Genomic DNA, 11,197 nt, shown 5'->3' with positions numbered 1-11,197 from the left:
GTTAAATAAAATAAACCTGTTAAGAATTCAAAACGCGTGCTACTTTTTGGCAAGTTGGCAGCACTGCACCAGCTGCTGCACTTTTGTTATCGATAGTTTTACATTTGACAGGCAGCGATAAGTATTGTATCGCATCAAACACTATTGATTTTTCGTCGAATCAAGAGCTCGAGCCTGTGCCTAAAATCAGCTTTTAAAGGTAAATTAAGGCACATTCTCTTAAACATTATATTGAACATAACTTATTGCAGCTAAACGTTACTCGCTAGCATCAAATTTATTGTTGACGTTCACCATAGGTCTTGCCGAGACTGCCGTTCTGGATATTATGGCTGCTAATTTGCAACAGCAGCGCACCATCAATGAGCAACTGCGTCGGGAGGCGGGGATACCCCGCATCCAGGTCTCTGAGGCATGTAATGCCATGATGAAGTATATGATAGATCACGAATCGGATGATTGTCTGCTGAGCGGTTTTACCAGTCAGAAGGTGAATCCGTTTCGCGAGAAGAATTCGTGCAGCATTTTATAAGCTCAATTTTGAATAGGTACACAAGTTCCTAGCAGTATTCATAATATGTAGACATAAATATTGTTTACGTTTTCGCGGCGAACTCTAATAGACTAGAACAACAACAACAACAGCAAAATCTATAAATGCATGCATATGTGTGTAATCTTTGATGTTTCTTGTAAATGTATGCTGACCTCAATTATGTCTATAAACTGAACATATACATAAATATTGTAGAGAAATATTTATTTATGTGTGCACCAAAAAAAAAAGGCCAAAAAAAGAAAATCAACTCGAACCGTCTTTAACATACATATGTATACATACCATGTATTTTGCTAATCCTATAGCTCTTTTTTGGAGAACGGCATATTCGCATATATATATACATACGCAATAATACATATAATATACATATATACTAGCAATTTTCAATAAATGTATGACCCCAACTAAACATGTTTCCTATTGAGATATTAATAAATAATACAAAATAATAAATGTGCACATAAGCGTTTATCTGTCTGTGAGGTCATTAAAGAAATCTTATTTCTGCTACATTATGGCCATTGAATATTTGGGTGTTGTTCGTTTAATAAACGCGCCAAAAATATGTATGTATATGTGGGTGCTGACAGCGTTCCTCTAGTCTGCCTAAGACCTACCTCTTTGTGCTCTATAATACCCAGATGGTATAGCTTTTAATTTAATAACCTTCTAGGGATTTTGAATTAAGATCTTTCGCATATTTTTAGCTCCGTTAAGCCTGTATCTCAACGCTAAATAGCTCGAGCATTTTGCACTCAAAAAATTTAACACTCAATAGTGCTGCGACTTTAGCTGTTTTATAGCTAAATGTGGATGTTCTCAACTGAAAACATTTGAGATTTGAAACTACTTAAAATATTTTTTGACGTTTAAGAAAGATGTAGGGAAAAACTTGTTCAATTCCAATTTGTGCACAAGAATTGATTTAGCTATTTTTAACGATAGAAACAGCAACTTTTTTGAAGCGACAGTTGCCAACACTGCTCAAAGCGGTAAGGCGCCATCGGGTCGTTTACGAGCACTGTGACAGTCGACTAGCGACACTGTGAAAAAAAAACACTGTGAAATTGTAATTGTCAAACACAAGCAAGAGCTTGTAGCCCACAACTGCTTAGACTAAGGGGATCTACCTTCAGTTGCTAAAAGCGCGGTATCCATTCCAACCAAACATTGTAGAAAATAAATAAATAAAATGAAGCACTGACTGAATCGTGTGCCAATTGCCGCAAGATTTGCTGGCCAAAATCATTATAGTTGTGGGCGTGGCATGTCAGGAGCAGCGTCTCAATGAACCAAGGTTTCAATCTAGAATCATGGCTTAATCCAAGTAGCTTTGACGTTTCCATTCCCACCAGGACCTGGCAGAAGTTCACAAAACAATTTGAATCTCATATGTATATATACAAACATATGCATTCCAACAGTAATATATTTATAGTTGTGACGAATATTTATTACACAAGTTCAATAAAATGAGCGATACGACTAAGAATTTGCAAGTAAATCCGTATTTCATATTTCTCGCCCAGTTTCGTGAAAATCTCAAAGCACGGGGCGTGACGAACATCAAAGCCACAACTGTGGCTCGAATGGCTGGTAAAAAGTGGCGACAAATGAGCGACGCTCAAAAAGCCATATACAGTGGAATAGCGCAAAGCAATCGTGAAGCACGTTCGCGCGGCTACAGCGTTTAAACAAAAATTACAAAAAACAAATGTTACACAGAGACAATTCAAAATTATATTGTTGGCGCGTATATTTCGGCACTGTAATCGTTTTTTTTAGCAATCGATGACAATTAAGCACGTTAACCAACACTACCCAAAGGCGACAACACATTTTCTATATAGTAATCCATTGACAAGAAATTAAAATGAGTTCCGGATTTGTTACTGAATCCGAGGCAGCAGAAGCACGCCAACGCCGCCAGGAGGAGTGGGAACGCGTACGGCAGCCCGAGGATCCCATGGAGAGACCCGAGGAACCATACGACGGACGTTCGCTATACGACCGCTTAAAAGAGCAGAAGACAAAAAAGGATATGGAATTTGAAGAAGCACACAAGCTGAGTACGTTCGGGTGATTAATCATGGAATTCAACAGTAACTAACTATTCCTTAATATAAAGAGAATCTAATACGTGGCCTAGACGATGATGAGGTGCAGTTCCTGGAGCTTGTTGATGCTCATAAAATGAATACCGAGCGTCAACAGATGCGTGACGAGAAGCTGGAGCTGGAGGATTTTCGCAATCGAGTTGAAAAGCTGCAGGAGGAGAGCGTAGATAAGGTAATGTGACTTGACTTTCCATTGCTACCAATAGTCAATGATAATTGCTTAATAAATCAGAAACTTCAAGCGGAGCTAAAGACGACAGCCAAATCTGTCGGTGCATCGGCCACGGCGCGCAATACACAAAAGTCACTGCTGGGACAGGGCATCAAGCGCAAAAATGGCGAGTTGCCCACAACCAGCAAGGTGTCTAAAACGGAGCAGGAAACTACCGCAGAGAAATCGATAGCACCTGCAACAATTAGCATCAACACAACCAAACACGATGTTGGCGGTCTCAAGTGTATCGCCATACTCCCAGGCATTGGATCCTACACCGAGTCGAGCGATTCTGAGGCGAGCACCGATACCGATGATCACGACCACGATAAGAACAGTCTGGTGGATTTGTGTGGTCGCAAGATACTCAAAAAGAAACAGTGCGCCGAGTAAATTGGTTTCTTTTGTATTTTGGGGGCAACAGTTTTATTTGATTCTTAATTATAATGTTTAGCGTTTGCTGCAGCGAATTATACAACGTAGAGTTAAACAATGCTATGTATCCTTTTTCTTGTTGCGATTGCGATTCTTCACATTCGTTGTTTCATAGAAATTGCTGCCAATTTTCTTGCGCTTCTGGCTGCGTTCCAGAGCGCGCTTCTGTTTGGCATTGAGCCGTGGTGCCTTGGCACTGCTGCTGGGCCCGTCGTCGTCATCGCTATCGTCCAACTCATCGGAATCGCCTGGCTGCACCTTGGCTATGCGGAATTTACCCGACGATGTGATGGCCAGCTGTTGTGCCTTCTTGGTCTTGGCTTTTTTGTGCACCACACGCTGCAGATCCTCATTGTATTCGTCCTCAGAGTAGAAATCGCTGGCACCATCACTGGAATCTTCCTCTTGCTCTGGATTGACCAGACGTGCCTTTTTGCGTGCGGCACGCTCTGCTTTCTGTTGCTCCAGCAGCTCCAGATCAATGTGATCCAGTTCGCGCTCATCCTGCTGCTCATAATCCAGACCCACGCGAATTTTACGGAAGTCCTGAATTTGCTTGAATTCGCGTGCCCGCTTCACAGACTCGCTTACAAACGTGGGCGCCTCCGATTTAGCATCCGCATCCTCAGCAGTAGCCTCCTCTTCCGCAGCAATGGTTTCCTCCACTGCTTGTTTGCCCTCCTGTGATTTGGGCGTAGCAAAGCCCTCGGGTGGCACATAGAAAGGCAGCTTGCCGCGCTGCCAATCATTGAGCACCATGCGCGCTGTTACCGTTATGTCCGGTTCACCACCTTTCAACAGTTTACCCGACTTTTTGGCTAACTGCTCCAGGAAGTGTGTGGATGTCGTCCAGTTTTCTATTTTGTAGTTCTTTGCAATGTACTCCTTGCGCACGCGCTGCAACACTGTTTCCACATAATCCTCCGGATTGGTGACCAGCTCCACCCGCACCACGCCTTTCAGCACCTTCTCTGTATCCGTTTCGGCAGAGGGATAAACCACGCCGGGACAATCGATGAGGAATATGCGCTTCATTAGCGTTATGTACTGCCAAACTTTGGTTTCGCCCGCAATGGGTGCTACATTGCAAACCTTTTTGGAGCGCAGCGCATTAATCACCGAAGATTTGCCCACATTTGGATAGCCAATGAATCCCACGCTAATTTGCTTCTTATCCATGTGCAGTTTGCCCAACTGCCGGAACAGATTGATGAGTGCGCCTGTCAAATAATTGGAATGTATTATTGCATGCAAAATACAAATGCATTTCCAATGACTTACCTTTGCCAAAGGGATGCTGGAGCGAGGCATGAAATGCTATTGTGGGATACTCAGCACTGAGGATTGCCACCCAGCGCTGCGTCACCCACACGGGCACCAAATCCACTTTGTTCAATATGAAGAACAAATGCTTGTGCGGCTTCTCTTTGCGCAAAAACTCCTCAATATATTTGGAACGTGTGCCCATGGGATCGCGGGCATCGAGCACCTGTAGCAATACATCGGACGCATCCACAACTTTGTGAAGCTCGTTCCAAATGCGTTTACTCTGGCCCGCACCAAATACCCAATCACGCACAGCCTTCTTTTCGCCCGTGTCCTCCCGTATGAGATCTACATCTTTTGTAGAATCATATTGATCGGCCTGCTCAACCGCTGCACGGCTCAAATCCTCTAGATCACGCACCTTAAGGCTGACACGTTTCCGTTGCTTCTTCGGCCCAAATACGCTGTCGAAGCTCTCTGTGTCTAACAGATGAACGCGTTGATACTTGGAGGCCTCGTTCAGCAGCGTTACCGGCAATTGGGAGGGTTTCATTATGACCTGATAAGGATCCTTAACAGCCTTGCCAATCTCATCCTGGAACTTTTGCAGAGCTGTCTGTGAAATGACACGCGAGTTGCTGAACCATTTCGGAGTTGGCTCCACTCTGGCCATCGTTCCAGCGGGCAGACGACCCTAAAACAACAACAGTTGATTACCTTAGACATCCTCAACGGTGCAAGCTTCCGGGCTTACCTGAAATGGCGCTGGGGTAATAATTTTGCCAGTACGATCGCGCTTTGCCTTAAAGTTGCGATACATCTGCAGGCGCTTGATGGTGCCCTTGGTGCGCGGGTGAGCGACACCTTTAAGGCCACTTGTTGGTCGCTCCGGATTCATGGAGTGGTTGGAATGGTTAAATCCCTGCGTCCGGGGCTTGCCCGTTGTGCTCCGTACTTTCGGCATCTTTGTTTTGTTTGATTAACGTGCGGTTTAATAGAATTTAAGGGCTGTTCTCACAGCTCGCACGTATCAAAACAAACACGTTCCGTTCGGAAAAGAGAGGTTAGGTTGAGGGATTGTTTTTATTTCACTGAGATATCGATATCTACAACATATTACTTATCGATATAATTTACAATGTATATATTTCCATTTAGGACTTTAAAGAAATATACTAATGCTATAAAAAGTGTTCCACCTCTAAAACAAGTGTTATTTAAAGCTAAAATCAAACAATTTTAAATGAAATACTATAGTGCATAAATATGTATTGTTATTTATTTGCAGCAATAGGGCTGGCAGTTTAAATGAAACTACAGTCAACTAAATGGATTTGGCCACTCTGTTTCTTATACGCCGCTGTACATTGCAATAGACACAGCAAACTACATGTCATTTCGAAAATATTTTATAAAAATTTAGGTCCAAGACATATGTATGTGCTACAAGTAGCTGTTAAATATATTACTTATTTGCATGTAAATCTTTTCAGAATATGAATTAAAAGTGAAATGAATAAGTGCACATTTGCAGGTGTTTCTATGTTAATGGCCGGCTATGTTGCTCAGAAGTAAGCTGGTTTGTATCCGTGTGGCTCTGTGCATATCTGTAGTTGTACATTTCAATAATGGCCACGAGCTGCACGCTGGCTGCACTTTGTAAAGTAGAATTAAAAAAACCTGCACTTTTTTTTCTAGTTACAATCAAAACAGTGAAAATGTAGCTTAAAAAATTGTTAAAAAGTAAAGTGTAGTAATTAGTTGCAAAAAGCCAAACAATTCTTTTGTACATACACATGTATGTATTTCACAAGCTCGCTTGTTTGCTGTGTACGTGTGCGCGGTGTATGTGTGTGCGTGTGCTTTTTGGAATGTCGCTTTGCACGAAATTCAAATTGTGACCATCCTTGAGATTTTGTGATATAGACGGAGACCGATAGAGAGAGAGAGGGAGGAAGACTATTAAGTATGCAAAATAAAGCGAATTAAACTAAATCAAATGGACGAGCACACATTGAATGACCTGTTGGAGTGTTCGGTGTGTCTAGAACGCTTAGACACCACCTCCAAAGTATTGCCATGCCAGCACACCTTTTGTCGCAAGTGCTTGTTGGTAAGTGTTCTATTATTATCGTTGCTTTTGTATATTAAATGCTTTTTGTTTGCCCTACAGGATATCGTGGCCAGCCAGCACAAGCTGCGGTGTCCGGAATGTCGTGTTTTGGTGAATTGTCGCATCGACGAGCTGCCGCCAAATGTTTTGCTGATGAGAATTTTAGAAGGCAAGTGTGTTGTGTGGGCGTCGACAGCCCATGCTTACAATTTGAAACAATTGTGGGCAGCCACGTAGCTAATACTTTACTCATTACTCAATAGGCATGAAACAAAACGCTGGCAAAAGCGACACTAAAAGCGAAGAGCTGCCACTGCCAAATGCTAATAAAACACAACTGCAGCCGGAGTTGCCACCCACGCAAATAACCCAGCAGCAGCAACAACAACAACAGCAACAACAAATATCACAGCAGCAACAACACGCCCAACAGGAAGCACTGCAAACGGCGCGCCAAAAGCAGCGACGTTATCTATTGCCGCACGCCTATGCGTTATTCGATTTCGCCAGTAGCGAAGCCAGCGATTTAAAGTTTAAGAAGGGCGATTTAATATTGCTAAAGCAGCGTATCGACAACAACTGGTTTGTGGGCCAGGCCAATGGCCAGGAGGGCACATTTCCTATTAACTACGTCAAAGTAGCCGTCGCTCTGCCCATGCCACAGTGCATTGCCATGTATGACTTTAAGATGGGCCCGAGCGATGAGGAGGGCTGCTTGGAGTTTAAAAAGAGCACCGTTATCCATGTGCTCCGCCGCGTCGATCATAATTGGGCTGAAGGACGCATTGGACAAACAATTGGCATATTTCCCATTGCATTTGTAGAGCTGAATGCTGCTGCCAAAAAGCTGCTGGAGAGCGTTGGTTCTACCAATCCACTGCCACAGGGGCCACCAGCACAACTGATGCAACAGCGCGCTCTGCCGCCGGTGCCGCTTATCGATCCCACCCACAACTCGAACGACTCCAGCACGGGCTCCTCTAACAGCAATTCCTCAAACAACAACAGCAGCAGCAGCAACTCGAGCTCCACATGCAGCTCCAACAATTCCAGTCCAAATCACCAGTCGCTGCCCAATACGCCACAACATGTCGCAGCTGCTGCTGCTGCTGCGGTAGCTTCCGGCGGAGGTTCGGTGCGTTATCGTGACAAGGGCGCCAAGGAGAAACGCCACTCGTTAAATGCATTGCTGCAGGCGGCGCCGCTTAGTTTGCTGCAAACGAATCGCCACTCCGCTGAGATATTGAGTCTTCCGCACGAGCTGAGTCGCCTGGAGCTTAGCTCGCAGCAGGCCAATGCAGCCAGCACAGCAGCCATAACGCAGTCGTCGCAGACATCGCGGGTGCTGAAAACCCACGTGCATCAACAACAATTGCCGCCAACGCTGCCCTGGGGCTACCTGGCGCTATTTCCCTACAAGCCGCGTCAACCCGACGAGCTGGAGTTGAAGAAGGGCTGCGTTTACATTGTCACCGAACGCTGTGTGGATGGCTGGTACAAGGGCAAAAACTGGTTGGATATAACGGGCGTTTTTCCGGGCAACTATCTGACGCCTTTGCGCACACGCGATCAGCAGCAGCTGATGCATCAGTGGAAATATGTGACGCCCTCCACAGATGTAAATGCGACGCCGCCGGCCCAGTCGTTAGACGTGCGTCTAAGTAATATGCTGCCCACACAGCCACCAGACTTGCCGCCACGGCAACAGCAACAACAACAGCAATCCACGCAGTCGACCACCAGCTGTTCCGTGTGGACCAAGCCGGTGGAGGCGCTTTTCAGTCGCAAGTCCAGCGGCAGCACGGATAGCAAGCCGGACAATGCTGGCAGCAGCTCCGGCGCTGTGGGGCTTATGCGACGTTTGACGCACATGAAAACACGATCAAAATCGCCCGGTGCACCACTGCAGCAGCAGCAGCAGCAGCAGCAACAAGCGCCCAAAGAAACCACTAGCACAACTACTGAAGCCAGCGTTAAGGCGGCGCCATTGCATCCAGTGCATGTCCGGTTTGTGTGCACAGGTATTATTTTGCTAGGCATTCCAAGCTAATGCGTTTTTTTTTTACAGATCCGGTTCATGTCCAAGTCAGCTGCAGCAAAGTCAACCGCTGAAGGAAACAGTCGCAGCTCCAACGCCTTCCACTGGAGGTCCACAATTTCAGCCGAACAGCAGCGTTTCCTACGGCTCGCAGCGCATCAAAAGCAACAAAGAGCGACCGCATTTGCTATGGTTTGTATATAAATAAGATTCACGTAGAGAGATCACAGCTAATCTCGTTTTTGCCACTGCAGCGCTAGACAATCCCTGGATGCGGCCACATTTCGCAGCATGTACAATGCTGTCTCGCCCCCGCCGCCCGCATCAAGCCATACGCAAGCCAATGCGCAAACGCAGCTGCATGCCAACATGATTATAGCGCCCAATCATCGCAAGACTCAGAGCCTGGACGCGGGTCATGTGCTCAGTGGCAGCAATAGCAACCTGAACACTAATAACAGCATTATAACCGAAGCAGCCATTAAGGCCAGTGCCACCACAAAGTCGGTATACTGCACGCGAGAGAGGTAACTTTACTATTAATTTGTATTATCGTCTTATGTTTTTTATCAAATTTATTTGCCTTGCAGTCGCTTTCGTTGCATTGTACCCTATCCGCCGAATAGTGAAATCGAGCTGGAATTGCGACCAGGCGACATTATCTATGTGCAGCGCAAGCAGAAGAATGGATGGTATAAGGGCACACATGCGCGCACTCATAAAACTGGTTTATTTCCAGCTTCCTTTGTGGAACCGGATATTTAGCTCAGTGCACATTCCTTGAAGCATTTGTGTTGAAATTTCAAATTCCACACACAAACACACACACACACACACACATTTGTCAAAATTCATTTTTATGAATCGCCGGTCGATTTGTGCTTCCACAAATGTTTATAACAATCTCTTCCTCTTTACGAAAAAGAACTATTCGAATACAAATGCTCGATTATGTAGTTTTTATACGATTTTTAATCAAATTAGGCTAGCCAATATATTAAGCAAACAGTAACATTGTACTTAAGACAAAACTAAATGTTTAATTAGATAGTGAAATCGAAATATGAAAATTCGAATCAACGAACCAACCTTTATTTCAAACGCAGATTCCTTTGTAAAATCTACATTGAAATTCGTAACTAACCACTGTTATGCATAGTACTTGTACTTACACGTAAACATATACGCAAATTATTAATAAAACATATTGTGCAGCAACATGGCAAATTGTAACAAAATTCCAGCTTTGAATTCAACTAACTTTATTCACCATCATTTAAACATATTTTGTTAATCTAGTTTAAACATCAGATTATTCGCTCTTGTCGAACTTGGAACCATAGATGGGCATGTACTGAAGCACCAATTTCCAGTCGGTGTAGTAGAGCAGGGCCAGGCCAGCGGCGCCCCCGAATCCTGCGCCGGAGCTAACGCTGAAACGCAAAGGATGAATAAATATTAAATTTGTCTGAATTGTTACCTTTGGATTATGCAACGTGTTTTTAGCAAGTGCTCCACTCTTGCAAGACATGTAGCAACATCATAAACATGATTTATTTTAATTCTACTTACAAGGCTGACGCGATTTCAGCGTGCTTTTTGCCAAAGGGTATGCGGAAAGCCATTTTATTCGGGTTTAAATAAGTTTTCCTTGCAAATAAATATTCACTAGCCGATCGCAGTATGCCCGTATTGCAATACACCAAAAAATACCAAATCTGAAAGGGTCGCCTATGCCAGCTGTCATTGACATAATGTAGCCCTGGCCACTTCAAATATTTTACAGACTGAATTAAAATATTAGATTTGTCTTAATTAAAACAAATTGTTGTCATTTTGGCTTCTAAAATAAAAATATCTGCTCTATTGCTTTTAAATGATTATTTTATGAAAGCTTCTCAAGAGCTTCATCGTTGACAACGCTGGCAACCCTTGCAGAAGGCATACGTGATAACAACAATTTGTCATCGTTTCCATTTGCGTTAAAATTCTTATTGCATTTAAATTAAATAAATAAAAATGAATGTGGCAATCTTTGGCGAGCTAAACGCATTTGAGCTGCTTGTTCTCAGCAGTTTAATGCCAGCCGTTTTCATATATTTGTGGACTTTAATAACCGGCGATATTAAGGTAAGGCAGCCCACAAACTATCCGATTGGAATTGGACCTAATTTATTAATTAAATAATTTGTTTTCAGAATTTTGAAAACAGCAAGATAGCTTATTCAGTGTACACGGCAAAAGATCCAATCAATTGCTACCAAAACTACACAGAAAAGAAGAAGGATTCATAGGCGCTTTTAAATTGACCTTAGAAGATAAGAAAGCCTGCTAAAAAATAATCTATTAAAGAATTATTATTGTAACAAGATAACGTGCATTTACTTATAGGTGTGCAGCTGATATATGTTTAAGCAAACAGTTTTATATTTTGCTTAAAATGAACTAATGA

At 43.5% G+C, this 11,197-nt stretch overlaps 6 protein-coding genes across 7 annotated transcripts; 4 read left to right on the top strand and 2 right to left on the bottom strand.

Annotated features, from left to right (window-relative positions):
* Positions 1-124: 124 nt before the first annotated feature.
* On the top strand, positions 125-989 carry LOC115767434 (guanine nucleotide-binding protein subunit gamma-1). The gene is made up of 2 exons (XM_030711727.1): positions 125-199; positions 252-989. Exon 2 carries the CDS (start codon positions 329-331, stop codon positions 530-532), a length of 204 nt encoding a protein of 67 aa, XP_030567587.1. The 5' UTR covers positions 125-199; positions 252-328; the 3' UTR covers positions 533-989.
* A 640-nt stretch (positions 990-1,629) lies between these two features.
* On the top strand, positions 1,630-3,307 carry LOC115767491 (PSME3-interacting protein). Its single transcript, XM_030711800.1, has 3 exons — positions 1,630-2,631; positions 2,691-2,851; positions 2,912-3,307. Exons 1-3 carry the CDS (start codon positions 2,436-2,438, stop codon positions 3,284-3,286), a joined length of 732 nt encoding a protein of 243 aa, XP_030567660.1. The 5' UTR covers positions 1,630-2,435; the 3' UTR covers positions 3,287-3,307.
* LOC115767489 (nucleolar GTP-binding protein 2) lies at positions 3,292-5,646 on the bottom strand. Its single transcript, XM_030711798.1, has 3 exons — positions 5,349-5,646; positions 4,610-5,288; positions 3,292-4,548 (listed from the first exon to the last, which is right to left on the bottom strand). The coding sequence occupies exons 1-3, from the start codon at positions 5,556-5,558 to the stop codon at positions 3,389-3,391; spliced, it is 2,049 nt and encodes a 682-aa protein (XP_030567658.1). The 5' UTR covers positions 5,559-5,646; the 3' UTR covers positions 3,292-3,388.
* Positions 5,647-6,075: 429 nt separating this feature from the next.
* On the top strand, positions 6,076-9,907 carry LOC115767488 (E3 ubiquitin-protein ligase SH3RF1). Of its 2 annotated transcripts, XM_030711797.1 has the most exons (7): positions 6,111-6,165; positions 6,507-6,707; positions 6,768-6,876; positions 6,971-8,714; positions 8,776-8,937; positions 9,000-9,272; positions 9,336-9,907. In XM_030711797.1, exons 2-7 carry the CDS (start codon positions 6,594-6,596, stop codon positions 9,508-9,510), a joined length of 2,577 nt encoding a protein of 858 aa, XP_030567657.1. In that variant the 5' UTR covers positions 6,111-6,165; positions 6,507-6,593; the 3' UTR covers positions 9,511-9,907. The 2 variants fall into 2 exon arrangements, with proteins under 2 accessions (XP_030567656.1, XP_030567657.1); XM_030711796.1 differs by having other exon boundaries at positions 6,076-6,707.
* Positions 9,908-9,990: 83 nt separating this feature from the next.
* Positions 9,991-10,444, bottom strand: LOC115767495. Its single transcript, XM_030711803.1, has 2 exons — positions 10,318-10,444; positions 9,991-10,178 (listed from the first exon to the last, which is right to left on the bottom strand). Exons 1-2 carry the CDS (start codon positions 10,368-10,370, stop codon positions 10,058-10,060), a joined length of 174 nt encoding a protein of 57 aa, XP_030567663.1. The 5' UTR covers positions 10,371-10,444; the 3' UTR covers positions 9,991-10,057.
* Positions 10,445-10,548: 104 nt separating this feature from the next.
* LOC115767494 lies at positions 10,549-11,106 on the top strand. The gene is made up of 2 exons (XM_030711802.1): positions 10,549-10,875; positions 10,944-11,106. Exons 1-2 carry the CDS (start codon positions 10,765-10,767, stop codon positions 11,037-11,039), a joined length of 207 nt encoding a protein of 68 aa, XP_030567662.1. The 5' UTR covers positions 10,549-10,764; the 3' UTR covers positions 11,040-11,106.
* Positions 11,107-11,197: the final 91 nt, after the last annotated feature.

Source organism: Drosophila novamexicana, unplaced genomic scaffold, assembly GCF_003285875.2.
Source record: "Drosophila novamexicana strain 15010-1031.04,08,12 unplaced genomic scaffold, DnovRS2.1 tig00001395-arrow-arrow-pilon, whole genome shotgun sequence".
Classification (NCBI taxonomy): domain Eukaryota; kingdom Metazoa; phylum Arthropoda; class Insecta; order Diptera; family Drosophilidae; genus Drosophila; species Drosophila novamexicana.
This window is presented reverse-complemented; position numbering and strand designations above follow the sequence as displayed.

What these genes read in the sequence shown, in the direction of transcription:
- LOC115767434 (XM_030711727.1), top strand. Translation starts at nt 329, where the DNA reads ATGGCTGCTAATTTGCAACAGCAGCGCACCATCAATGAGCAACTGCGT.
- LOC115767491 (XM_030711800.1), top strand. Translation starts at nt 2,436, where the DNA reads ATGAGTTCCGGATTTGTTACTGAATCCGAGGCAGCAGAAGCACGCCAA. An exon ending in TGAAGAAGCACACAAGCTGA is followed by an intron (nt 2,632 to 2,690) that starts GTACGTTCGGGT and finishes CTTAATATAAAG; the next exon opens with AGAATCTAATACGTGGCCTA. An exon ending in AGGAGGAGAGCGTAGATAAG is followed by an intron (nt 2,852 to 2,911) that starts GTAATGTGACTT and finishes TTAATAAATCAG; the next exon opens with AAACTTCAAGCGGAGCTAAA.
- LOC115767489 (XM_030711798.1), bottom strand. Translation starts at nt 5,558, where the DNA reads ATGCCGAAAGTACGGAGCACAACGGGCAAGCCCCGGACGCAGGGATTT. An exon ending in TTACCCCAGCGCCATTTCAG is followed by an intron (nt 5,289 to 5,348) that starts GTAAGCCCGGAA and finishes TTGTTGTTTTAG; the next exon opens with GGTCGTCTGCCCGCTGGAAC. An exon ending in CCAGCATCCCTTTGGCAAAG is followed by an intron (nt 4,549 to 4,609) that starts GTAAGTCATTGG and finishes ATTATTTGACAG; the next exon opens with GCGCACTCATCAATCTGTTC.
- LOC115767488 (XM_030711796.1), top strand. Translation starts at nt 6,594, where the DNA reads ATGGACGAGCACACATTGAATGACCTGTTGGAGTGTTCGGTGTGTCTA. An exon ending in GCTGATGAGAATTTTAGAAG is followed by an intron (nt 6,877 to 6,970) that starts GCAAGTGTGTTG and finishes ATTACTCAATAG; the next exon opens with GCATGAAACAAAACGCTGGC. An exon ending in GTATACTGCACGCGAGAGAG is followed by an intron (nt 9,273 to 9,335) that starts GTAACTTTACTA and finishes TTTGCCTTGCAG; the next exon opens with TCGCTTTCGTTGCATTGTAC.
- LOC115767495 (XM_030711803.1), bottom strand. Translation starts at nt 10,370, where the DNA reads ATGGCTTTCCGCATACCCTTTGGCAAAAAGCACGCTGAAATCGCGTCA. An exon ending in GCTGAAATCGCGTCAGCCTT is followed by an intron (nt 10,179 to 10,317) that starts GTAAGTAGAATT and finishes TTTGCGTTTCAG; the next exon opens with CGTTAGCTCCGGCGCAGGAT.
- LOC115767494 (XM_030711802.1), top strand. Translation starts at nt 10,765, where the DNA reads ATGAATGTGGCAATCTTTGGCGAGCTAAACGCATTTGAGCTGCTTGTT. An exon ending in TAATAACCGGCGATATTAAG is followed by an intron (nt 10,876 to 10,943) that starts GTAAGGCAGCCC and finishes ATTTGTTTTCAG; the next exon opens with AATTTTGAAAACAGCAAGAT.